Source organism: Mixophyes fleayi, chromosome 2 (assembly GCF_038048845.1).
Source record: "Mixophyes fleayi isolate aMixFle1 chromosome 2, aMixFle1.hap1, whole genome shotgun sequence".
Taxonomy (NCBI): Eukaryota; Metazoa; Chordata; class Amphibia; order Anura; family Limnodynastidae; genus Mixophyes; species Mixophyes fleayi.
Window position 1 is genome coordinate 206,849,876 of NC_134403.1, and position 26,586 is coordinate 206,876,461.

Consider the following 26,586-nt stretch of genomic DNA (forward strand, 5'->3'; position numbering starts at 1 on the left):
TCCGTCACGCTTGCAGTGCATGTCGGGCGTGACATCATCACGCCCGCCCGACATCCATTGCGGAGCGCGACGGAGGAGGAGACCATGGAGGGAGCCAGATCGCCAGCTGACCGCAAGGTAAGTATTGTCGTCTTTTTTTTTTCCAGGTTTTCTTTTTTTTTTTGCTGCCTCCGACGGGCCCCCCTGGGCTGCAGGGCCCATATATATAATCTTTTTTTTTTTTTTATATATATATAGGGGCCCCGGTGCGCTGCTGTGCCCGGGGGCCCAAGATGTTCTTAAGAGGGCCCTGGTAGTAGCTGGGAAACGCTGAGCAAGAGCCAGCCGTGTGTTTTCTATGGAGCTCTGTCTGTTGGCCTTATACAATTTGCCACAGTTTGTATCTTTATGGTCACAGAGATTACACCAAAAGTACATATCCACATATATAGAAAGAGTACTGAACAACTGTAACCAGCTGGATAGTGATGTCAACAATTCAATCAATTTAATATTTAGTAATAAAACAAAATAGACATTTTTTAGAGTTGCATTCACAAAAGAAGTTTTATTTTGTGGAAAAATCTACTGATTCAAAAAGTCCTTTTCAACAACCAAATTGCGTAAGATGATCTTAATTGTATTTGATGGATGATTTGTAGTTCTCTCTGAAGAAAGGTCTTGGAAAGATCTTTAATTGTTGTTAATCCAGATAAATTCAGTCTTTCTACAATTTGTTAAAATATGTGCAGATTTTATAATGGATATCTTTTGCATTTTAATTTGAGATTTTTGCATTGGAATAAAGTTAACATAAGCAAAATAATCTTTAACCATATTTACAAAGAATGACGGTAAATTTGGTGCATGATTGTGTTATTGAAGATGGCGATAAGTACATGTGAATTTAAAAAGCACCATTGTAAATATCTGCTCTGTATTATACTGTATACTTTCCCAAGGTGAGATTCGTAAACCTTAGTAAAATGTGTATTACTCAGGGGCTGGCTGAACTGGGGGCAGTGGGACATCTGCCTCAGAAATAGTGTCAAACTACCTTGGGCTGGGTCACTGGGCTACCCGCATTTTTTTTTGCCTTTATATGTTTCTAATCGACTGGTAAACCAAGCCTCCCTCCCCCCTCCCGGGGCTAAAATTTGCCAGCCAGCTCATGGGATTAATTCTTCAGTAATTATTTATTAAATATATATTTTTTTATATTAAGTAGCCTAGTGCAGCATTGTGTAGGTAGTTAAACATGTGACTACATTTGTGCAGCAAAGTGGGCCTTTGTCACCAACACACAGTGAAGGAAACTATTAGTTAGACCGGCGGTTCCCAAAGTGTGCGCCGCGGCTCCCAGGGGTGCCGCGGCGCTGTCACAGGGGTGCCGCGAGCAAGCCAGAAAAAATAGAAACAAACAAAAAAAAAAAAACTTACCAATCCGCGCGGCGCCGGGACCCAGCATCCTCCTCTCTCATGCAGCTCGACATTCAGTGACAAGCTGCGTGAGAGAGGAGGATGCAGGGTCCCGGCGCCGCGCGGATTGGTAAGTTTTTTTTTTTTTGTTTGTTTCTATTTTTTCTGGCTGGCTCGCGGCAGAGTGAAAGGGAGTGTGACAGGTGGCAGGCTAGAGGAGGGGAACAGGGTGACAGGTGGCAGGCTAGAGGAGGGGAACAGGGTGACAGGTGGCAGGCTAGAGGAGGGGAACAGGGTGACAGGTGGCAGGCTAGAGGAGGGTGACAGGTGGCAGGCTAGAGGAGGGGAACAGGGTGACAGGTGGCAGGCTAGAGGAGGGGAACAGGGTGACAGGTGGCAGGCTAGAGGAGGGGAACAGGGTGACAGGTGGCAGGCTAGAGGAGGGGAACAGGGTGACAGGTTGACAGGTGGCAGGCTAGAGGAGGGGAACAGGGTGACAGGTGGCAGGCTAGAGGAGGGGAACAGGGTGACAGGTGGCAGGCTAGAGGAGGGGAACAGGGTGACAGGTTGACAGGTGGCAGGCTAGAGGAGGGGAACAGGGTGACAGGTGGCAGGCTAGAGGAGGGGAACAGGGTGACAGGTGGCAGGCTAGAGGAGGGGAACAGGGTGACAGGTGGCAGGCTAGAGGAGGGGAACAGGGTGACAGGTGGCAGGCTAGAGGAGGGGAACAGGGTGACAGGTGGCAGGCTAGAGGAGGGGAACAGGGTGACAGGTGGCAGGCTAGAGGAGGGGAACAGGGTGACAGGTGGCAGGCTAGAGGAGGGGAACAGGGTGACAGGTGGCAGGCTAGAGGAGGGGAACAGGGTGACAGGTGGCAGGCTAGAGGAGGGGAACAGGTTGACAGGTGGCAGGCTAGAGGAGGGGAACAGGGTGACAGGTGGCAGGCTAGAGGAGGGGAACAGGGTGACAGGTGGCAGGCTAGAGGAGGGGAACAGGGTGACAGGTGGCAGGCTAGAGGAGGGGAACAGGGTGACAGGTGGCAGGCTAGAGGAGGGGAACAGGGTGACAGGTGGCAGGCTAGAGGAGGGGAACAGGGTGACAGGTGGCAGGCTAGAGGAGGGGAACAGGGTGACAGGTGGCAGGCTAGAGGAGGGGAACAGGGTGACAGGTGGCAGGCTAGAGGAGGGGAACAGGGTGACAGGTGACAGAGGGCAGAGGAGGGGAGCAGCGTGACAGAGGGCAGAGGAGGGGGGCAGCGTGACAGAGGGCAGAGGAGGGGGGCAGCTTGTCTGGACGCAGAGGGGGCCAGCGTGTCTGGACGCAGAGGGGCCAACGTGTCTGGACGCAGAGGGGGCAGCGTGTCTGGACGCAGAGGGGGCAGCGTGTCTGGACGCACAGGGGGCAGCGTGTCTGGACGCAGAGGGGGAATATTTGCATACAACTAAATAAGTATTTCTGTCCTGACTTAAATACTTATTACATTTTTTTGACCCAACTACTTCTAAAACAGGACTGCTCAGTAATTATATTGGAGGGGTGCCTTGAAAAAATTATGGAGACTCTAAGGGTGCCGCGAACTGCAAAAGTTTGGGAACCACTGAGTTAGACTATTATTTCTAGTGACAGTACTGATTCTTTGGTCAGCCCATTGTATAGATGATAGCTCCATTCTGAGCAATCAATAATGTTTTCATATATTGTATGAGAACAGAAATATGGAATCTTTTACTTTGAACCTCATTATCAAGAAAGTTTAGAAAACCAGAAAGCAAAATAAGTCAAATTGCTTTTTTTTGGTAATAGTATCATACATAGAGACACCGAGGACCTCATTTAGAGTCGGACGCAAATTCCGTTTTAGGCGCATCCAACAAAAAAACACTACCACGCATGTGCAGAAAGCACCATATCCGCGTGCATCTTGGACGCAATTTACACTTGCGACTCACTACGAGAGAATGGGAGGAACACGGGTTTGTGAAGGCGTGACCATGTAAATACATCCTAGTCGCAGTGAGACGCAGACGCAACACACGTCAAAACAGGGCTAAAGCTGTGCGGCAGGAATTAGGTGGCGCAAGCAATTAGCTGCAGGAACTGCTCGCAGCTCGATAGGGTATTAAAAGTGGGACGCAACTGGGGTTGCTTGCCACTCGTAATACCCTACCAAGCTGCGGCACACTCCCACTCCTACACTTCTTAAACTGACTTTGCGTCCGACTCTAAATGAGGTCCTGAGTGTCTCTGTATGGAGCAAAAATAAAAATGGAAGGGAAAGGAGTGCCTGGGACAGAGTGACGAAACAGGGGTAACTTATAAAGTAATTTAGTACATTTTTTTTCATGGTGACCCAAACTACAGAACAAAATGTTATCCGAAAAACCTTAATGGGTATATTTACTAAACGGCGGGTTTAAAAAAGTGGAGGTGTTGTCTTTAGCAACCAATCAGATTCTAGTTAACATTTATTTAGTACATTCTGCAAAATGCAGCTAGAATCTGATTGGTTGCTATAGGCAACATCTCCTCTTTTTCAACCCGCAGTTTAGTAAATATACCCCTAAGTCTCAAACATTCCGTATAATAGACCCCATACCTGAAAAAATATATCCCACAAAACTGGTCCTTCGGTCCTTAATAGTCATGATCTGCTAATCTGCTGCATAGATTGCGTGAATGAGTCGCTATGAAGAGGAACAAAGAGGAATGTTGATGCATGCCACCCCCCCCCCCCACACACACTAATTTATCAATAATAACAGCAACATAACCTCTATTAATTTCCTAATTTATTTCTTTATTTTTCTAAGCACTGAGACAAAGTGTTATGCTTAAATAGGAATGATAGATGCTGCCATATGGAATAAACTTTAGAGAACATGATTATCTATATACCATTTTGGAAGTTTGGGTGTTAATAAAATCTCTGAAGTCAGCGAGAATGTTAAGTAGATAGTTGCTAATCATATATAAAGTGCTCTATATTTTCTTTAGCTAGGTAAAACTACAATAAATAGAAAAATATATATAAGATATGTAATTTGTCTTTTGAATAAGCATATTTAAAATCTTACTGTCTAGCTGACCACAAAACCTATAAAACATACAATATGGAAATATTTTTCTGACATTTCCAAAATATTTTTGTACATATTAAAATAACTTATAATATTTTGATTTACGTACATTTTTACTAGATAGCTAATTGCAGACATTCTATACAATCTCTTTGTCTGTTCAGGATCCAAATGGGAAAAAATATTAAGAAAGTTATCTATACTTTAATTCCCTGAAACTATATGTTCGTGAGTATTAACATGTATAGTTTAATTAAATGCATTTATATTTTAGTTATTGTTGAACTATAAGGGTAAATGTATTAACTTCCGATTTTTGCAAGTAGCCGCTATTGAGCTAGTTTGAAATGAAAATTTAAAGCTCCAATGGCAAAACAATGACTTTAAAGCCATTGCCACTTTAAATTTTCACTGCAAACTTGCCAAATAGGGGCGACTTGCAAAAACCGGAAGTTAATGCATGTACCCCTAGATATTTGTTGCAAAAACAGAGTATAAATAGTCACTGATTACCAGTGTTACAAAAAATAAATTGACTACAAATAGTGGATTGATGACATTCCTATTAGTAGGAACTCTATCTTTTATTAGACTTATTTTATTTCCAACTGGTGATTAAATTGTACAAATCCAGTTTGATTGGCATCTGTAACAGTCAATCAGAACTGTTATACAATAGAGGGAGAAGTCCAAAATATTACAAACAGCTCCAGGGATGGAAACAATATAAATCCTTGAACTGTACAAGTCTGCAATTTACAACATTATTTAATCTAACATGCCTTCATATTTCCCTGCAAATATGCTGAAGGTGATATATTTTTATTAATTATATATTTTAAATGAAATCCAGCATGTGCAGAATTTACATTATGTTACATTACGGAAGATGTTTGAATAATGTTTAGAGTGCTCTTAGTGACATTATAAGTTTCCCTTATGTTCTGGGCAAAACCAAGTTTATCATAAATGCACAGTAAGGTTATCCTGATCTCAGTGTTCAGCTGCAATTCTCACCTCCTAAAAAACATATTTTTAGACTTAAAACTTATGCATGTGAAGAGGAAATGTAACGAGAGATGAAAATAACGAAGATGGCACCAGTGAATATCTTCAGGACAGAACCCCTGCGGACTACATCAGCGGTGTTGAAGTGCACCTGGCCATCTAATTTCATGCAGCATCCAGTGCTTGTAGCATTACAACATTCATGGAAACAGTTGGCGTTGGTGAGGACAGCGCAGGATTTGGTGCTGGTGGAACAGGTGTTACTGCAGCCACCCTCATAAGAGACGGTCTCACCGTTTATTACTTTTTGCAACTGCATGACAGAAAGAAAAGTTTATACCTTATTATTTTACTGATACACATAGGAAATTCAGGAAGACACTTTACATAACCATAGTTTATTACTGTGCCTAATTATCAAGAACAGGCCCATATTTTACAGTGTACCTAACGTATCAGCATGAAACCATATTCTTACATTCTTGGAAACTACAGTGATAGAACATCTATCTCTGTAATCTACTAGCTATATTTGAGATTGGAGTCTCTGAAGCCATGACGTCACTTAATTGTTGTTTTATTCACCTGTTCTTAATTTGTGGGCTACATTAGTTCAGAGTTATTGTAATGTGAGAAAATACAATAGAGCTCATAACCCTGTTTAGACTCGAAACAATTGGTCTGTTGAATGCTATGTGACTTTTTTTCTTATTGACAGTCACAAATGTCACTAGTTTATTACTGACTGTCAGTACATTTCCTGATGGTTGCAACATTGGAAGCTTTCTGCTGAGCCAGTCCTGCACTTTTGTTGCTAGATTTACTAAACTATGGGTTTGAAAAAGTGGAGATGTTGCCTATAGCAAACAATCAGATTCTAGTTATCATTTATTTAGAACATTCTACAAAATAAACAGCTAGAATCTGATTGGTTGCTATAGGCAACATCTCCACTTTTTCAAACCCGCAGTTTAGTAAATATACCCCTTGGTGTTTCTAAAGCCTGTGAGAAGCATGGTCTTGTACTGATTACATCTGTCCCTTACTTGGCTGCCTATTTATGCCTAGTCTTGGCATTATTCCAGTTTGTATTATGCTTTTTGGCCTACCTGCATCCTGTTATTTCTGACTTGCTACCTTTTGTAAACCTAACTAGTTCTTACAGATATGATCTCTGTGTTGTCCTAAATGATTTGTTCATAACTCGCTGCTTGCCTACTCTGAATCTGACCAGGGCTGTGTTTGCCTTAATAAGTTCTTCCTCCCCTTGTGTTCCCTGTCAGTCATATCCTGTCCTTGTATGTTTCTACTTTTATCTAGATTGCAGTCTTGGCTCCTTTTTCATTTCTGTTTTAGCCAAAGTACTTATTTATGCTCTGTGCATCCTTGTCACTGAATTCTATTTTTTGCTGCCTATGTATAGTAAATTTTCACATTAAACTTTCTGTTTAATCTTCCTAGGTATTCTGTTACTGACGGTCATTTGACAACATTACATTTAGGGGTAGATCTACATTTATCCATAGAAACTAATCAGCTACATATTAAATGCATATATAATAATAGAAATTATATTAGTTTGTGTAAGAGATGAGAAGGGCACTATTTCAATTACTAACTCAGGCAGCAGAATGGATACTCTGGATACAATTAACACATTTTATTAAACTAAATTGAATGCTAACTGTACATGTCCATGTGAGGCTTGCTTAAATTACATATCCTTTTAAAACATATTCTTTTAAAATTACATATCCTTTAGATACACTCTGTGGAAAGTGTATCAAACATATACCTGAAACCAAAGAAATTCTGCAGCTTACTCTGTCTAAGCAACGGGCACACTTTGCAGACATGCCCACCTCCACTGCCATGTTATTGTGTTGACAGACTTGAAATGTTGGCACTATGATGTACCCTAAAGACATAGCAAGCTGTAGTATTACCTCAGGTTGAGGTACATCTTAAATACATTGTAAAAATAAACCCAAAAGGTCTATTTTATTTACTTGTTAAAAAAAATGTACATATCTTTTTAAAACCATGACCAAATCATCTGAATTATATAACCACTATTTCATCACTATACTACCATTATAAAGTTGTAATGAACTGAGCAATCTAGGGGGCTGATTTTGAGTTAGGAGCAAAGCAAATAAAAGGAGCAAATTTGCACCTTGGCAAAACCAAAGGTGAAGGTAAATTTAAAATGTATGGACAGATTTATAATTGCGGTAGGGCATGTCCTAGATCAACTTTAAATTCATTGTAAAAATAAAGCAATCAAGTGTTTGTGTGCTACATGAAAAAACAGCCAGTATTTCCCCTTGTGTGCAAACAAATAAATCAATTTGTACCCCTTGCATTGTACATGGTTTGTCCAGGTGCAAAGTTGCTCCTTTTTTTTTGCTTTGCTCCTAACTCAAAATCAGGCCCTATGTGTTCAAACAAACAGTCTTAAAAAACAGCGCTTGTTACCTCACAGTGGTTTATTCCAACTTGACAATTTTTCACTGCTGCACTTGTTTGAGTTTTATAGCAGTCTGCCCCCATGCATTTGAATGATCTGCATTTTTTATCCTATGTAACAATGGTTAAAATAAAGTTTTAGTCAAGTCATTTATTTCACAGGTAAACAGATGTTGGTGTAGTACACAATGGGTGGAGGATGATCAAAAATTAACATGAGGCTTACTTTATTATATAGTAATCTAACATATTGCCATATATGTATTCTCTGTAGTTATTAAGGCACCACAAACATAATCAAGGAATATTAAGCCTGTTACATTTAACTATGCATAATATATCCATATATTATGCATAGCTACCTTTCTTCCCAAATTTAAACTGCTTTGCAAATAGTGGCTGATGTTGATATAGAAGGAAAGAAAGTAAAAAAAAAGCACTCATGGGACTTAATAATAATACAAAATACCTTTACTCTGACGTTTTGGATCCCAACAGGACACTTGTCTTGAGCTCTGGGGCACTAAACTGCAACATGATCCAGTCACTCAGGGCTCAAGCCAAGCAGTGGTATCTGGTAGGGTGATCAGCCAATTACTGCATGTGCTGACAGATCATTGTCATCTGTTGCCCAAATCTTCCATTAGTAAAGATCAACGTCTTCAATTGATAGGGATTGCTAGTTTGGGTAATTTGGGACCCATGACTGTAAATTACTATGTATGTGCATATTTATGGGAAGACGTGCACCCATTAAGAGGTATTGGATGAACATTATCAGACATTCATCATCATCATCAAGATTTATTTATATAGCGCCAGCAAATTCCGTAGCGCTTTACAATTGGGAACAAACATTAATAATACAATACTGGGTAATACATACAGACAGAGAGGTAAGAGAACCCTGCTCGAAAGCTTACAATCTATAGAACAATGGGAGTTAGAAACACAAGGGCATGTGCTACATCATATTGCACAATGGACCAGCCAGACTGCAAAGGTAAAAGTACCGAGTGGGCTGTGTGTGTTGCAATGTTGGTCAGAAGGTTGTTGTCTTGCGTTAGCAGTGTAGAGGATGGCAATAGGGTAATCTAGGGAAATTAAGATGATGGTTCAGGAATATCATAACCTTGTCTGAAGAGGTGGGTTTTCAGTGAATGCTTGAAGGTTTGAAGGCTAGAGGAAAGTCTTACTGTGCGAGGGAGGGAATTTCACAAAGTAGGTGCAGCCCGGAAAAAATTCTGTAACCGAGAATGGGAGGATGTGATGAGAGTGGAGGAGAGACGTAGATCTTGTGCAGAACGGAGGTGTTGAGTAGGGAGATATTTCGAGACAAGTGAGGAAATGTATGTTGGTGGAATTTTGTTGATGGCCTTGTATGTTAGTAGAAGAATTTTATATTGGATTCGTTGAAATACAGGCAGCCAATGTAGAGACTGACAGAGTGGCTCAGCAGAGGAATAACGGTTTGTAAGGAAAATCAGTCTAGCCGCAGCGTGCAAAATAGATTGTAGGGGTTCAAGTCTGACTTTGGGAAGACCAGTAAGGAGGGAATTGCAATAGTCGATGCGGGAGATGATGAGTGCATGAATTAATGTTTTTGCGGTGTCTTGTGTCAGATATGTGCGTATTCTGGAAATGTTCTTTAGGTGTATGTAACATGATTTAGATATAGAGTTGATGTGGGGATAAACGACAGTTGTGAATCAAGGATTACACCTAGGCAACAAGCTTGCGGGGTGGGATTTATGGTCATGTTATTGACAGAAATAGAAATGTCAGGCAGGAAGCTTCTGTTCTTGGGTGGGAATATTATTAATTCAGTTTTTGAAAGATTAAGTTTGAATTGGCGAGAAGACATCCAAGATGAAATGGCAGAAAGACAGTCAGTAACGCGAGACAACACAGATGGTGAAAGATCAGGAGAGGATAGATAGATTTGTGTATCATCCGCATAGAGATGATACTGAAATCCAAAGGAGATTATTAGTTTTCCAAGAGAAGTGGTGTAGATAGAGCATAGCAGAGGACCTAGGACTGATCCTTGTGGAACTCCAACTGATAAAGGAAGCGGAGCAGAGGTGGATCCAGAGAAATTAACACTGAAAGAGCGATTAGATAGGTAGGATGAGAACCAGGATAGGACAGTGCCTTCAAGACCTAGGGATTGCAGCGTTTGTATGAGGAGAGAGTGGTCAACAGTGTCAAATGCAGCAGAGAGATCCAGGAGAATTTGAAGAGAGTATTGGTTATTATTTTTTTCTGTGATCAAATTATTGACAACTTTGGTCAGCACAGTCTCTGTGGAGTGTTGAGAGCGAAAGCCTGACTGAAGAGGATCCAATAGGTAGTTTGCTGTAAGAAAGTGTGTGAGGCGCGTGTAGGCAATTCTCTCGAGAAGCTTGGAGGGGCATGGGAGCTGGGAGATAGGGCGGTAATTTATGAGAGAGTTAGGGTCAGAATTCTGCTTTTTTAAAATGGGAGTAATCACTGCATGCTTGAGTATAGATGGAAAAATACCAGTAGAAAGAGATAGATTACAGATTTTAGTTAGAGGGGGAATGAGCACAGGAGACAGGGACATACCCATTTGTGAGGGAATGGGATCAAGAGGACAGGAGGTAGAGTAGGAAGATGAGAAGAGAGTAGAAACTTCCTCTTCATTTGTGGGATCAAATGAAGAGAGTGTCGGAGGGTGCTACAAAGGAATTGAGCAGATTGCTTGTCAAGGGAGATACCATTTCAAGCCTGATATTATCAATTTTGTCCTTGAAATAGGAAGCAAGATCCTGTGCACTGATGTTAGTTGGAGGATTTGGGGCAGGAGGATTCAGAAGAGAGTTAAATGTGTTAAAGAGGCGTTTGGGTTAGAAGCCTGAGCATAGATGAGAGATTGGAAGTATGCTTGTTTTGCAGTGTCCAGAGCATTTCTGTAGGAGTGGTAGATATCAGTATATGTGACGAAATCATTAGAGGCAAAAGATTTACGCCAGTGACGTTCTGCTTTACGAGAAAGTTTTTGTAGAGTTCGTGTTACTGTAGTGTGCCATGGTTGGCAACGAATTCTACGCGAAGTATGTATGATCCAGTCACTCAGGGCTCAAGCCAAGCAGTGGTATCTGGTAGGGTGATCAGCCAATTACTGCATGTGCTGACAGATCATTGTCATCTGTTGCCCAAATCTTCCATTAGTAAAGATCAACATCTTCGATTGATAGGGATTGCTAGTTTGGGTAATTTGGGACCCATGACTGTAAATTACTATGTATGTGCATATTTATGGGAAGATGTGCACCCATTAAGAGGTATTGGATGAACATTATCAGACATTAGGGACTGATGAAAATTTACAAAGGATGGAGCAAACATGGAGCAAAATAAAGGAAAATGTTGAGACACCTAGTGCTCATGCTACAAATACAGCAGGCGGCATTTAGAAATATAGCAATGCATAATAAATGGAGACTTTTCAATAAATATATCAGAAAACTGCAAACGCATCTCTTAGAACAGAGAGATCACAGCAATGTTTTTATGTGATGGCTGCCAATCACTGATATTTACACTAATGTGATCACATAAGGAAGGTGATACAATTTGTATGCTTAATACTTACGCTGTACACAATTGTTGTTGTAGATGTAGTAGTGGCAGTGGTAGTAGATATATTAGAAGCCGCTGTTGTGTTAGCCATAGCTGTGTGGTTGCCTATAATGATTAAACAGAATACATATAAATGTGAAAGGAAACTATGATGAATACTAAATTGTGTGTCCACATTAGTCTTATGTCTGTATTTGTGATATTATACTGCCTTACAAACAGGAAGTTTGTTTCATGTGACAAAACATAGAGGGTCATTTATGATGAGCAAAAATGCACATATATACTGTGGGTATACGCCCACAGCATGAATAAAATTGCCCATCATTTTTAGCTCTGTGAGCTGGGTTTGCAGCCATTTGTATGCCATACCTGAGCACAACCCATGTGTCCATACAGTGCTTATCTGTATTTTACACCCTCATTTTAGAAACATTCCCAATTACTTGTTGAGTTATATATTGTAATGAAACAACTCACTGAAGCGTACGGAAAAAGGTTTTGCGTGTTATATATGTATCTGGTCTTTCAGTTAAAAGTTTTACATTGTATTGTTCTGTGAAAAGATGCCCAGCGGAGCAGCAGGACTTACCTGGATGTCGTGAAAAATGTAGGGATCAGCTGTGTTCAACCGGACCTGGACCAAGTGAATCTGTGAAGATTTGCTTTGGTCCAGTCAGAGGCCACCGTGGTGAGCCAAACTGTGTTTGTCGCGGCCAGTCCAGTCTTAGTTTCAGGCTAAGAGCCTGTGTCACAGTTAGATTCAGGTCTAGAGCCTGTAGCACAGTTAGTTTCAGGTCTAGAGCCTGTGGCACAATTAGTTTCAGGGCTAGAGCATGTGGCACAGTTAGTTTCAGGCTTAGAGCCTGTGGCACAGTTAGTTTCAGGCTTAGAGCCTGTGGCACAGTTAGTTTCAGGTCTAGAACATGTGGCACAGTTAGTTTCAGGCTCAGAGTCTATTGGCATATTTGCAGGCTCAGAGCCTGTGGGCATGATAGTCCAGGCTAAAAGTCTGTGACTATATTACATCAGGGACTAGGCCTGCACTGACTCATCAGGCACTAGGCCTGTGAACACATAGGATTCGAACATCAGTTCTCCTGAAGGCCAGGCATAGTTTCATAAGCCGCGATTTTGCTCCCATTTTCCCACCAAATCAGTTGGTGGCCATTTTGAGTTCTGCACCCAGTCATTAGGCCCCCATTAAAGGTAGACTACTGGTGTGCCCTCTTTCCCCCAGGATCCTCAGTCAGGCCCCCATTAAAGGTAGGCTGAGGTGAATATTTCTTAAGTGGTTATTGGTGTTAGTTATAGTCAGGGCATTACTCTACCTCTAGTAACCCCATAGTTATTGTTAGGGTCATTGCGTATTCTTTGACTAATGTGGGTGGCATCCACTACTTGGGTTAGAAATGTATCATATTGTGGGAAGGAAAGCGTTCTTCAGTCAAGAAGCGCTGCTGCGATATATAGTGAGTAGCACCCTTGTTGCTTATGCTACTGGTTTGTCCTTGCACCCATGCAAGTAATGTGTCCCTGCGGAAAACGTTTCCATGGCAGACGCCTGTTGTCCCAGTGTCCAGTCTAGCATAATTAGGAGAGTAGAAACGGGGTTTGACAAAGGTGTCTTATCCCAGCTATACTTCCCGAACACACCCAGTTCAGCCCATCCCAGATTGTCATCTCTTTGCAGGTGTGACAGGTTGCTAGTTCTTCACAGGTCATCACGGCAAGTGAGCTAGGACCCGTTACAGGTCAAGTGCTTTTTATGCGCCTTCAGCTGCACAGACTTCTATTTTAAATCAAGTCATCTGTGCAGACAGCCATGATCAACCAGCACACCCCACAGAGAAGAGTTGCTACACAAAGCCATGAAGAGTGTACTGCTGCTGCAGCATAGTGAAAGACAAAAGCTGTTTTCTTTCAATGTAGTATTTATTTAGTTGTGTACTTATATAGCTAGATAGATAATTTCTGCAAATGGTGAACATACTGGAATACGTCTCCTGCATATAAATCTTTATTTTTCCCCATGTACGCACCTACTAATGTGTGTCGAAGCAGGCACAATGCTCCCAGATTATCTGGACATTGTATAAAAGACATTATATTATATATATATATATATTAGAGATGGTCACTGACCCCCGTGTTTTGGTTTTGGATTCGGTTTTGGATCTGGATTACCGTCGTGTTTTGGTTTTGGTTTTGGTTTTGCAAAACCGCCATTGCGTGTTTTGGTTTTGGTTTTGGTTTTGTTTGGTTTTGTTTTGCTATTTTTTGGGAAAATCCATGTTTTTGGGCCTAAATTAACCCAATTTAGTGCTCCAACTGTTTTAGAGACAAGTAATCTAATTGTTGAGGTAATAAATCATCCAAAAAAACAGTTTAATTCTTCGTTGGTAGGCCTATTCTACACACAAAACAGATTGTCTTCCTCTCCATCTATGCATATTGGCAATGCAGCCATCGTCTTTGAATGTATATTACACCCTACACTTATAGTTAAATATGTAAAGAAATGGAAAAAGCCAGTTTGCTTTCTGTCTCTCAAGGCCCCCCTCCACTTGTATAAAATAGCAAAAAATTCAGCCATTATAGACTGTACAATATTAATTGACATGGAGAAAGACAGTTTGGGGTCACTCTGTCTCTCTAGGCCCCCCTCCACTTGTATAAAATACCAAAAAATTCAGCCATTATAGACTGTACAATATTAATTGACATGGAGAAAGCCAGTTTGGTTTCTGTCTCTCTAGCCCCCCCTCCACTTGTATAAAATACTAAAAAATTCAGCCATTATAGACTGTACAATATAAATTGAAATGGACAAAGGCAGTTTGGTATCTGTCTGCATCAGATCCTCTCTCCACTAGGAGTAAAATAGAAAACTATTCAGCCGTTATATAATCTAGAATATAAATAGAAATTGAGAAAGGCAATTTGGTATCTGTCTGCATCATAATCATCAACATCATCATTAGCGCCCTCGTCGCCTACACAAATCTCCCCCTCATCCTCTTCTAATTCCAAAGTGGCATCCTCAATTTGGGTATCACCGGCTACACTCGGGCTATTAAGGCACACATCAGCAGAATGCTCACGATTAGACATCCCACTGTTGGATGGACTCTCCACAGGGATTGTTGTCATTTGTGAATCAGAGCAAATATTCTCCTGTAATGCCTCACTGGTATCTTGCAGCTCAGCTTTGACGCGTAACAGTAGTTGTGCACCAATTGTAGCCTGGGTAACTTTTTGGGATCTGCCACTAATAGCCAAAGGTGAAGGCCTCATTCTCTCTTTGCCACTGCGTGTGTAGAATGGCATGCTTGCAATTTTTTTTTTATCGTCACTTAACTTTTGCTCAGTTACACTTCTTTTTCGCTTCAATACAGTAAATTTTTTTTTGGTTTTTGTTTTTTGCACTAATTTGAAAACACTCTGTTGTTTGACATCGCCTTGGCCAGATGACGTACTGGGAACACTAACATCAGGACTGGTGACAGAACCTGGTTGCTCATTTAGATCATATGTGGACTGCTTTGAATCCATTCTGAGCGCAAACCACTGAGGAGTGCTAAAAATTATTGAGTAGATACTGCTGACAGATATGACTTTTGACAGCCAGAAATATTAATGCACAATTAGGGAGGACACCCCAAAAACACTGGGGAGTGCTACAAATTATTGAGTAGATACTGCTGACAGATATGACTTTTGACAGCCAGAAATATTAATGCACAATTAGGGAGGACACCCCAAAAACACTGAGGAGTGCTACAAATTATTGAGTAGATACTGCTGACAGATATGACTTTTGACAGCCAGAAATATTAATGCACAATTAGGGAGGACACCCCAAAAACACTGAGGAGTGCTACAAATTATTGAGTAGATACTGCTGACAGATATGACTTTTGACAGCCAGAAATATTAATGCACAATTAGGGAGGACACCCCAAAAACACTGAGGAGTGCTACAAATTATTGAGTAGATACTGCTGACAGATATGACTTTTGACAGCCAGAAATATTAATGCACAATTAGGGAGGACACCCCAAAAACACTGAGGAGTGCTACAAATTATTGAGTAGATACTGCTGACAGATATGACTTTTGACAGCCAGAAATATTAATGCACAATTAGGGAGGACACCCCAAAAACACTGAGGTGTGCTACAAATTATTTAGTAGATAATGCTGACAGATATGACTTTTGACAGCCAGAAATATTAATGCACAATTATGGGGGACACCCCAAAAGCGCTGGGGAGTGCCAAATATGAAGAAAAAATAATAAACCTCTATCCTCCTCTCTGCACTAGCGATTTTGGTTAGAGCAATTGCAAGAACAATATGGTATTCGCTGTCCCTGCTCTAATTAGCCTATGACTACACCCTGCTCTCTCCCTCTGTCAAATGGCGATGGATTGCTGTGGAGGCGTGTATTTATAAAGTTGAAGTATCGCGAGAACCGAGTCCCGAGATCCGACGACGTCACAATGACGTTCGGCCTCGATTTGGATTTGGAATGGGCGGGAGAGTACCGAGCTGCTCAGCTCGGTACTCGGATACCCAAAGTTCGGGTGGGTTCGGTTCTCGGAGAACCGGACCCGCCCATCTCTAATATATATACATATATATATATATATATTTATTTGTAAATAAATGATACATATATGCTGCCATACCAGTCTTACTTGACTAGCTAACACGACCAGTCATGAAGGTATTTTTGTTTAGTTATTTTCATTTACCAAACTCACCAAGAGAGGTTTAAAACCTAAATATGTCTAGTGTCTAGCAAAACATATAAGAAAGGTTATTTTTATAGGAACTAGAAAGTTTCCAGTGAGATTGTTTTAAGGGGTCACTTTATTGCCATCAAAACCTACCTGCTGTATTAGACAAAAGGAACTAACACTGCTTTCTTACCGCTATGAATGATGTTGTCTAGAGTCAGGCATCTTGGTGTTTTGCAGCAGTGTAGGGAACATTCATTATGTACTGTATCATTGCACATGTGATGCATGCAGTGTGGATTACACCGAGCTTCAAAATAGGAATTGTTGTGACAATACATCTGCAAAGACATGAAAAACAATATATCATCACTGATTCTGAGTGAAAACACAACTCTAATAATTAACGTCCATGTATATTTTAATATATATTTTGTTTTTGCACTCTCTTGTATTAACGTTTTCATGATAGGCCTTCTACTAACTAGGAAATTACATTGTTTCACTTTCATCTATGGTGTAGATTTTCTGCTTACTAATTTGTACTAATTTATCAATATATGTATAAATGTTTATTTATATAGCACTATACAACGATCACAGCTCTTTACCATGTATGACAAACAGATTAGGTATACTGGCAAGTAGCAGAATACAACAGATGACAAAATCTTCTTGCCAATAGCTGGCAGTAACAGGTTATGTCAATACAAGAATATATTTTATGAATAATGAGTTACTTGACTCTAAGGCAGGGGTGTCCAACCTTTTAGCTTCCCTGGGCCACATTGGAAGGCGACAAGTTGTTTTGGGCCACACATAAAATACACTAGCACTAATGATAGCTGATCATCCAAAATAAACATAGAAAACATTGCTAATGCTCCTTGTTGTTGCTCTGTGCTTCAATGACATGCTAATAGCTGCTGTCAAACATCAAGTGATATTGTTACAACATTTTATGAAGGGCTTCAATACAGCAGTCATTATGACAGGAAGATAAGGTCCGTGCTGCTCCAGGACCAGGTGAGTTTATGCACTGGTCAGCGTCCCTCGAAATAATAAAAAAAACAAAAAAAAACCCTTAACTTACCTTTTAATCGGCTTGTTCTCTGATTCTCCTCTCTTGTTTTTTTTCGTTTCACTGCTGCTGATAGTTCGCGCGGGTGACTCCTATGTGCTGTGCTCCACAATGGATGTCGGACGTGATGATGCCACGCCCGACATTCACTGCGAGCGCCGCACGGAGGAGGAGACCAGGGAGGGACCGCGTGACCACAAGGTAAGTATTTTCTTATCTTTTTTAGCAGTATTTATTTTTTATTAACAGCGCTGCCCCCTTGCCACAACCAAAACTCCTGCTGGGCCTTATTTACAGGCATGCTGGGCCGCATGCGGCCCCCAGGCCGCGGGTTGGACAACCCTGCTCTAAGGAGTCACAGAGTGTGTGGAGTTTAAGGAGTGGCAAGTTTTCTGGCTTCTCAAGTGGGGCCTTATTGTATTGCTTTTACTGATGCCTTCTCTAGCTTAGGGTCTAAGACAACATTGAAGTAATTTCCAAGGGTCACAATCTCCTCCGTAACCTGTAAGGAAAGAGGATTAAAGTGTGTTGGAAACGTATGTGAAGGCTAATTTCAAAGTAACGTGCTGATACTCACCGAATAAAAGTGAGAGTGAATTGGACTCTATCGTGTATGAGAATTGCCACTCTCCTAAGATTATCATCAGTCAAAGCAAAGAATAATTGTGTGAACTGTCTGCCTGTCAGTGATGGATGGGGGCTCCTGAAGTGGACTTCTTGTAGAAAAAAACCATGTTGGTTTTTGTTAAATTGGGACAGTGCTATTGCGCATTTCTTAGTTGCATTTAGACTACTTAAGTTGAAAAAAAGAATTTTCATACTCATACAGGATGATATGGGTTTAAAAGAGAGGAAAGAAAAAAAACTTTAAAATGACCGGCCCTGCGGCCAGTGAAAGTGAAGGGGATAAGGGAGAGCAGGGGGGCATGTGGGAAGATACATTATGGTCCATGATCTTTTGGAACTTGGTTATACAGGTGCAAAACAGCATGCAATATATAATCACCATTTAAGGAACTATGTGGTGGTATGGTGGTATGTAGCAACAAAGCAAGTGTAATGGGGGAGAGCATACCAAGATCTTATGAATGGCACTAGGGCTATTCCCACACCCCTGGTGGGTGGGTGGGTGCCTGGTTTGTTAATTTACCAGAAGTTTTAAAGATTTTGTCTGTGGTGCAGGTTCCAGCATAAGAGTCTGGGCATGATGGTGCTTGTAGAACTACTGGCACTTGGGAAAAATTTAAAGAAAAAAGACCACACAATATTGAAGAAAAATATTAATTAAAAATAAACACTCCCCTAGATAACCCCCATTTACCTTCTTTATTGCTCCCCTACATCCAGGTTGGCATCCATGGTATCCTTAATGGGGGGACAACCCCCCCCCCCCCCCATAAAGCACAATGAAGTACTAGCTTGCTCAGAGCTCCCTCCGTGAATAAGCTCTTAGCAGCAGTACAGTCATACATATAACCAGGGGATTTACCACGACCAACTCAGGATATTTTTTAATGAAATCCTTGAACAAAATCCCAACTACCATAACACTTTCAACAGAGCCCAAAGAGCGATTCGCCTATGATTTTTAGTTACGCTTATTGCAGATGTTTATATCTTAAATTCTGGTATGTTATGAAATATTTATAACAATGCAAAGGTCATTGCAACCATCTACCTCAAACAATAAATTGAATTTGACCCTGACCATGATATTAGACTTCTTTTGATGCTCAGGAATGGTATCTATGATCTCGTCATTTGCATATGTTTGTACCATTGTTTTATTGCTGTTTCCATCCACTCCTACTTCCTTGTCTTTCAACCTGTTCTGCCTCCTCACCTAACCCTGCTCTTCTCGGTACATGTCACCCTTCTACACTGATCACCTGTATCTTCTACTTATTGCATCACCAATGATAAGTAAACTAGGGTAGAGAGGACCCTGCTTCTCCATTGCAGGGCACTCTTTACCTATTTTGGCCAATATTGCGGATACAAACTATTCCATGAATATTGCACCTAAAATCCAATGTATCCCCCAGGGCTATCTCCTGATGCACTAAAACTCTAGTCTGATTTGCCAGCTGATAAGCCAGGAAGGAATGCAGCCTTTTCTGAGCAATAAGAGATGTTTTCCCTGGTCACATCTTTAAAATACACATTACTGGGGGCGTGGCTTGGCAGCCATATCGGGTGGTCGTGCTTTACCTCGGCTCCTGCTCCCAAAGCACAAATTGGGTGATTATATTAGAATTTACCCCTCCTAAATTAGCACAAACGCCCTGGAACCCCACCTGAACTGCCCCAGAGGCAATAAAAGAAACTTCCCCGACTTCCGGGATCAGTCTGGCTCCACCACACCGACTTTAGCCGACACCGGAGGCTAAATAAACAACCCTCCAAACAAATATCTGGACCCTATTCATACGGGACCCCGCTACCCACCGAGCTCCATAGAAGCAGCCGCAGACAGCATCCCCCGACTGGCGGTGACGCGCACCTCGGGACCGGCATACTCACCTGCGTCAGAGTCACGGACACCGGAGCGGCAGAGGAGGCACCTGGTGCGCGGCTGGACTGCATCGCAGGGCGGCATTTGCCCGGAGAGGGAGCTGAGTGTGGACCGGGGGCCTACTTCCGGTAAGGACCAGGGGCTGAAGTTTTCTCGGAGGACCCCGCTACTTCCGGCTTCCCCGCAGCACTTCCGGTCGGCCGGCTCAGCACGGATCTCCCCACGCTAGACCTACCACCAACAAGAGGGCTTTCGTGGTCGGCGCAGCCCTGTAAACCAGCGCTCCACTCTGGGTAATTGTGGCCTGTGACCTGCACTAGAATCGCGGCCTGTAGCGCCGCCTGTACCCCGCCACCCGCACTTCCGGTTTCGGGGGCCCCAGCTTCCGGCACGGACCTGCAGCCGGAGTATATCTTGGCCATCCACGGGATCCCCCTGCGGCAGCTGACACCGGGCGCAGCCGCGCAACGCTGAAACTCCAGTCCATAGGCTCCAAGCTGTCGCTGTCACTGGAGGATCTGCGGATCATAGAAGTCTAGGGAGGCCAGCCTCTCTTACCTGGATACATAGGAAGCAGGTCAGTGTGGGAGGGTCACTACGTACATAGGCTAAATCCCATCTGCTTACCCAGGCTGCCTCCTCCTCCAAGCGCTGAGTGGAGAACATCTAGCCACCAAAACTGCTCTCTAGTCCTGTGGGAGACAGATGCAGGGCTTATACTGATCCCTCTAAGTGTAAATTGCCCTAGATGCATCTATAGTATAATACAGTACCTTCAGGCTCCACAGAGACCGCTGCCCCCTAGTGGTCAGTTGCTTATACTGCCATCCCTGGATTTCTAAGCATATAGGTATCACACTGTCATAAACATCAGATTCTCAGTCCTTCCCTGCAAAGGCTGCTCTGGGCCGCTGATTCATCTATCCATTCCATATCCTACCTATTATTGGATTCCGGCTCGGGCATCCTGGGGTGCTCAATGACCCTTTAACCCCCTAAATGCTGACGGGGGGGGGAAGTCTCTTCTACACTGCTTTTCAACTCCAGATCCATGTGAGCCCTCCTCCCTAAGTGGGTCCGTCCATTGTGACTTACTCTGCTAACCTGCCTGGACATACTGCCACTTCTGTTTAAAATTCCAGCCCTTTGTGTTTCTCCACAATGCCTAAAGGAGGTAAGAAACCTCATTCTAAAGGACTTCCTCAGTATTTCTCGAAGCAATCGACTTCAACTCCGCATCGGGAGAGAACAGACTCCGCTCATACCTCTGCTGAATCTGAATCAGATGAGGATGACACATCCCCGATAACCAGACGGGACTTTTTATCGCTAATCAAAGAAATGAAAGAGCTGAAGTCTTCCGTCCATTCAGAGGTGCAAACTGCTCTTCACTCACTACGTGCGGAGGTGGCTTCAATTGGTGCTCGCACTGACCAAGTTGAACAAAGACTGGAAACGGTGGTGTCCTCCCAGACAGGAATGGAGGAGGATATTGTACGCCTTCGTAGTGACCTGACATCTGTCCAGGAACATCAGGAAGATATGGATAATCGGGCTAGGCGGAATAATCTACGCCTGAAGGGCATTCCGGAAACGGTCGAATCTGCCCACCTGGACCAGTATCTGAAGAAGCTTTTCTCACAACTGGCTCCTGAGGTCCCGGAGGACTACTTACTATTGGACAGAGCCCATATGGCCCTAAAGCCCAGATCGACCGACCAGAACCAGCCTAGAGATGTCATTTTACGGCTTCACTTCTTTACCACCAAGGAGATGGTCTTACGCGGAGCCAGAAAATTGCACACCCTAACATTCGAGGGTCACAACATACAGATCTTCCAGGACTTGTCTCCGACCACTCTGGCCAGACGTCGGGAGCTCGCTCCAGTAACGCAAGTTCTACGAGACCACAATGTTCGTTATCGCTGGGGCTTCCCCTTCCGCCTGTTTCTTTGGCATCAGGAACGACAGATTTCCGCCCGCACACTCCCTGAGGCTCGGGCTCTTCTACAACGCATAGGCCTTGCTCCCGAACCCCCCCCGGGTGCCTCTCAAACATCTACCTCGGGCAACCAGGATACAAATCCGCGGCCCCAAAGAGTTCCGCGAGGCGAATGGTCCACAGTACAGAAATCTTCTACTCCTCGCAAGACCTCGTAATCTACCTCCCTGACTGTCTTTTAGGGATGAGAAACTCCCCATCCAGGGAAGGTCCATCTGGATCAGGGTTATTGAGAACCGCTCCGGATCGTATAGTGGCCACCCCTACTGGAGACTATCCGAGGAACTATGCCTACTCGGAGACGAATCCTCCGAAATGTTCATATGTTGCCTAGTTCCTCACTGTACCGTTTATATGTCCTAGGCTTGCTGTTTCTGTTTGGCCCCCCCCTTTTTCTTCTTTTTTTTTTTTCTTTTTTTCTTTTTTTCTCTCCTTCTTTTTTTTTGTTTTTGCTCTCTCCGCTTACAGGTGGATCTCCATACCCATGGCCGTCTTGGAGCCACAGCGTAAAGCCGTTATGGACCCCCCTAGGAAAGGCTGTACCTCCTCTATGACCACTGACAGGCCTGTTTGTCTGATTTTAAGGTCTATTTGGACTTGCTATGTAATTGTTTTTCGTTTAACTGTTGGATTTCTTTACATGTTCACATTGGTACGTATTGGCATTAGTAAGCATCCGCCTGCTATCATTGCACCCTTCAGTTTGACAATGTTAAATAGTTAATGTATCTGCATTATGTGGTCCCATCTTCCTGACTCACTCTAGTCTGTCACCTCCCCCTCCCCACACCCACACACATGGACCCACTGGGTAGCAGATGCCCACCTCGCGCCCCCCCCCCCCCCCCGTCAGCCGTTCACCTTTCGACCTCTCGATTGGTAAGTCCTTGCCACTTCCCCCATAGAGCTTGGTTGCTCTCAGCTGGTCCCCGGGTACCTAGGGTACCGCTCCTTCTGTCCCACCAGCACCCTGGACGGGCGTCCTGCACCACACCCGTCCTCCTACCCCCACCTTCCCGTCACACCTACAATGTTTCCCCATCCTCCCACCACACCTACAATGTCCCCCCAACCATGGTCGTCTTTGGTATCTATCCCTTCAGCAAACCAAAATTACAACCCGCCACACATATTTTCACCTCCTGACTCTTCCCCTCTGACTTTCTCATGACACTCCGTCTGATTTCTTTCAATGTTAAAGGTCTTAATTCTCCCCAAAAAAGGGGCAAACTCTACGCTTCTTTACAGGCCCTTAAGGGCGACCTAGTATTCCTACAGGAGACCCATTTTATCAAACACTTGCGCCCGGAACTCAAATCCAAAAGATTCCCACTCTCTTATCATGCTTGTGACTCTGCCAAGAAGAGATGCGGGGTGGCAATCCTGTTCTCACGTAATCTTGTATTTGACCTCGCAGACTCACATAGAGATAAAGAAGGTAGATACCTTATCCTAGTCGGTAAATTGAACAACCTCCCGTGCACGCTAGTGAATATCTATGCCCCGAACCAAGATCAGCACAAATTCTTTAAACGCCTGGGAGCTACACTCTCTCAGGTTCGCAGGGGAGAATTGATAGTAGGAGGAGACTTTAATGCGGTCCTTACCCCCCATTTGGATAGATCTGCTCCCTCAACTGCTCCTTCCGACGGGAGGGACAGGAGGAACTCTAGGGCCTTGCAGGATTTCATGAAACTGCACAATCTGTACGATACTTGGAGAATCTCTGACCCCTTGGCCCGAGATTATTCTTTCTACTCCTCAGTCCATAACACCTACTCCCGAATTGACATGATCCTGCTCAGCCACGACCTGACCCTTAAACTCACTAACTCCATCATCCACTCAATTACATGGTCTGACCATGCCCCAATTTCGGCGGACCTCTCTTCCCTAGCTTCCCGTCCCTCCACTTTCTCCTGGAGACTCAACGAGTCCCTTCTTCACGACAAAAATACAGTAGCTCATATTAAATCCCTAATATCCGAATACTTTGAAACAAATGAATCTCCTGATATCTCACCTTCTACTCTCTGGAATGCTCATAAGGCGGTCATTAGAGGACATCTAATGGCTTCGGCAGCAAATGCCAAAAGGGCTAGGGCAGCCGAGACCATGCGTCTCGCCACGGCCCTCCACCAATTGGAGGAACAACATAAATCTAATCCTGACCCTGCTTTATTCAAACAATTGACCTCTGTGAGGGGTGAACTTAACCTACTTCTCTCCCACCGAGTGGCCAACAAGCTGAAATGGCTGAATCAGCGTTTTTACGAAAAGGGTGATAAGGTGGACAAGCTCTTGGCCACTCGGCTGCGGACCAAAGTCTCGGCCCGTAATCTTATGGCTATTAGGGATCCCTCCGGAGCTCTGGTTTATGACCCAAAATTAATCCGCTCAGAATTCCAGAATTACTATTTAAAATTGTACAACCTCCCTCAACCCCCCAACACCTCGGCCCATCAGGAACAGGCAGAGCGTATAGATAAGTTTCTGGAGGATGCTCGTCTTCCGAAGCTTACTCCCCAGGCTGCAGATCGTCTTAGTGAACCCATCTCCTTGGAGGAGGTAGTGCAGGTTATTAAGGCTCAGAAAGCAGGAAAGGCACCTGGTCCTGACGGGTTTTCCGCAGCCTACTATAAGAAATTTGCTGCTCTTCTGGCCCCTCAACTCTCCACTCTTTTTAACTCTATTCTAAAGGGCAAACCCTGGCCCAAAGAATCTCTGGAGGCTCGGATAACCCTGATCCACAAGGAGGGCAAAGAAGTCCACAATTGTGCTAGTTATCGCCCAATATCCCTCCTTAATAACGACTTAAAACTATACGCTAAGATTCTGGCCAATCGCCTAAACACTGTACTCCCCGGGCTAGTTCACTATGATCAGGTGGGGTTTGTCCCTGGTAGGCAGGCCAGGGATAATACAAGGAGAACTATTGACCTCATTCATATACTTAACACTAGGAAAACTCCCTCCATCATCTTATCCTTGGATGCCGAAAAGGCCTTCGACAGGATCTCCTGGCAGTTCATGACTCATACCCTCAAGCATTTCGGTCTGTCTGGGGATTTCTTGTCGGGGGTCCAGGCCTTGTATTCTCACCCCTCTGCTAAGGTTATGGTCAATGGTTCTCCTTCTGATCCCGTCCCAATAAGCAATGGAACCCGCCAAGGATGCCCACTCTCCCCCTTCATTTTCGCCCTGGTCATTGAACCTCTGGCAGCCACTATCCGAGCCTCCCCAGATATCAGAGGAGTGGAGACAGGGTCTCTGGAGAGTAAGCTTTCGCTGTTCGCTGACGATATACTCCTCACGCTCCAGCAGCCAAGAATATCTTTGCCCAACCTGTTCTGTCTCCTCTCGAGATATGGCGACCTGTCCGGGTATAAAATCAACATAACAAAATCCGAAGCCCTATTTCTTAATGTACCCTCACGGGACTGCTATGATCTCACCTCCCATTTTCACTTTAGGTGGCAGAAGAAAAAATTAAAATACCTGGGAGTATATATAACCACGTCATATGAAACCCTATATCAGGAGAACTATCCAGCTCTCTTCCACAAACTCAAATCAGACATCTTCTCCTGGCGAACCCTAATCATTTCGTGGCTGGGCAGGATCATTGCGGTTAAAATGACTGTTCTCCCTCAACTTCTCTACCTTTTCCAGACACTACCTGTGAGAATACCCCTAACTGAAATTTACTCTATGCAGCAACACCTCTCCAAATTTGTCTGGCGAGGCAGGTCTCCCAGGCTTCGATTGGCACTACTTAAAAAACCTAAGGGCTGTGGAGGCAGGGGCTTCCCCGATCTTAAGGCCTACTACTGGGCAGCCCAGCTTAGCTCAATAGCTTCCTCATTTGCTCCTCCGGCATCTCATGCATGGGCAGACTTGGAGGCTGCCTATCTCTCCATACCCGGCCTGTCAGGCCTCTGGGGAGTCCCTTCTGATATTCGGAAGGCCCTAACCAAACGTTTTCCAACTCTGGAGTTTGCGGCTCGGATCTGGGAGACCTGCAAGGGCCATCTCTCTATCTTTCCTAACCCTCTGCACATTGTACCCCTCTGGCATAACCCCACCTTCCCCCCGGGAATGTCCCGATCTTTCTCTCGGCTATGGACTAGGGCGGGATTCCGATTTGCGGGGAACCTTCTTGAGCGAGGAAGGCCCATATCCTATGACGTCCTCTGCTCTAGAGTCCCTAACTTCCACCCGTCGTTTTACCAATACCTGCAGGTTCGGCACTTCCTCCTGTCACTCCTGTCGGACAATTCACCTCACTCCCCCTCCCAATTTGAATCTCTCTGCCTCTCTTCCCCTCTACGAAGGGGTATGATCTCGTCCTTGTATAGTATTCTACTAGGGAAACTGATACCCTCCGGGAACGCACATGAGAGGGAGTGGGAGAGGGATCTGGGCCCTCCCCCGGAGGAGGACTGCTGGAAGACCATCAGGCTGAATGTGGCTTCTAGTTCCATCTCCACATTAATTAAGGAAAATGCATACAAAGTCTACTACAGGTGGTATTTCACACCTGACAGGCTCGCAAAGATGTACCAGTCAGCCTCTCCCGATTGCTGGAGAAATTGTGGTCATCGAGGCACCTTCGTGCATATTTGGTGGTCATGCCCGGTTATCTCCTCCTTCTGGGACAGGGTCTCGAGACTTCTTTCCTCCC

The 26,586-nt window shown here is 43.8% G+C and overlaps 1 protein-coding gene and 1 long non-coding RNA gene across 7 annotated transcripts in view; one reads left to right on the top strand and one right to left on the bottom strand.

The window, feature by feature from the left end:
- The window catches only part of LOC142138610 (uncharacterized), a 63,656-nt gene that overhangs the window by 7,326 nt on the left and 29,744 nt on the right, over positions 1–26,586 (top strand). The gene's annotated exons all lie outside the window — the stretch shown is intronic.
- LOC142138609 (uncharacterized) overlaps positions 4,175–26,586 on the bottom strand; it is a 115,945-nt gene continuing 93,533 nt past the window's right edge. For 5 of the 6 annotated variants that reach the window (XM_075195410.1, XM_075195408.1, XM_075195406.1 and 2 more), the window contains 4 exons: positions 16,498–16,645; positions 11,572–11,663; positions 7,962–8,063; positions 4,175–5,796 (listed from right to left, as the gene is read on the bottom strand). In XM_075195410.1, coding sequence (XP_075051511.1) covers positions 5,524–5,796; positions 7,962–8,063; positions 11,572–11,663; positions 16,498–16,645 — 615 coding nt within the window. In that variant the 3' untranslated portion in view covers positions 4,175–5,523. Of the gene's footprint in view, positions 5,797–7,961; positions 8,064–11,571; positions 11,664–16,497; positions 16,646–17,397; positions 17,888–26,586 lie in introns of those variants that run through there. The other variant, XR_012688061.1, reaches the window with a different exon arrangement.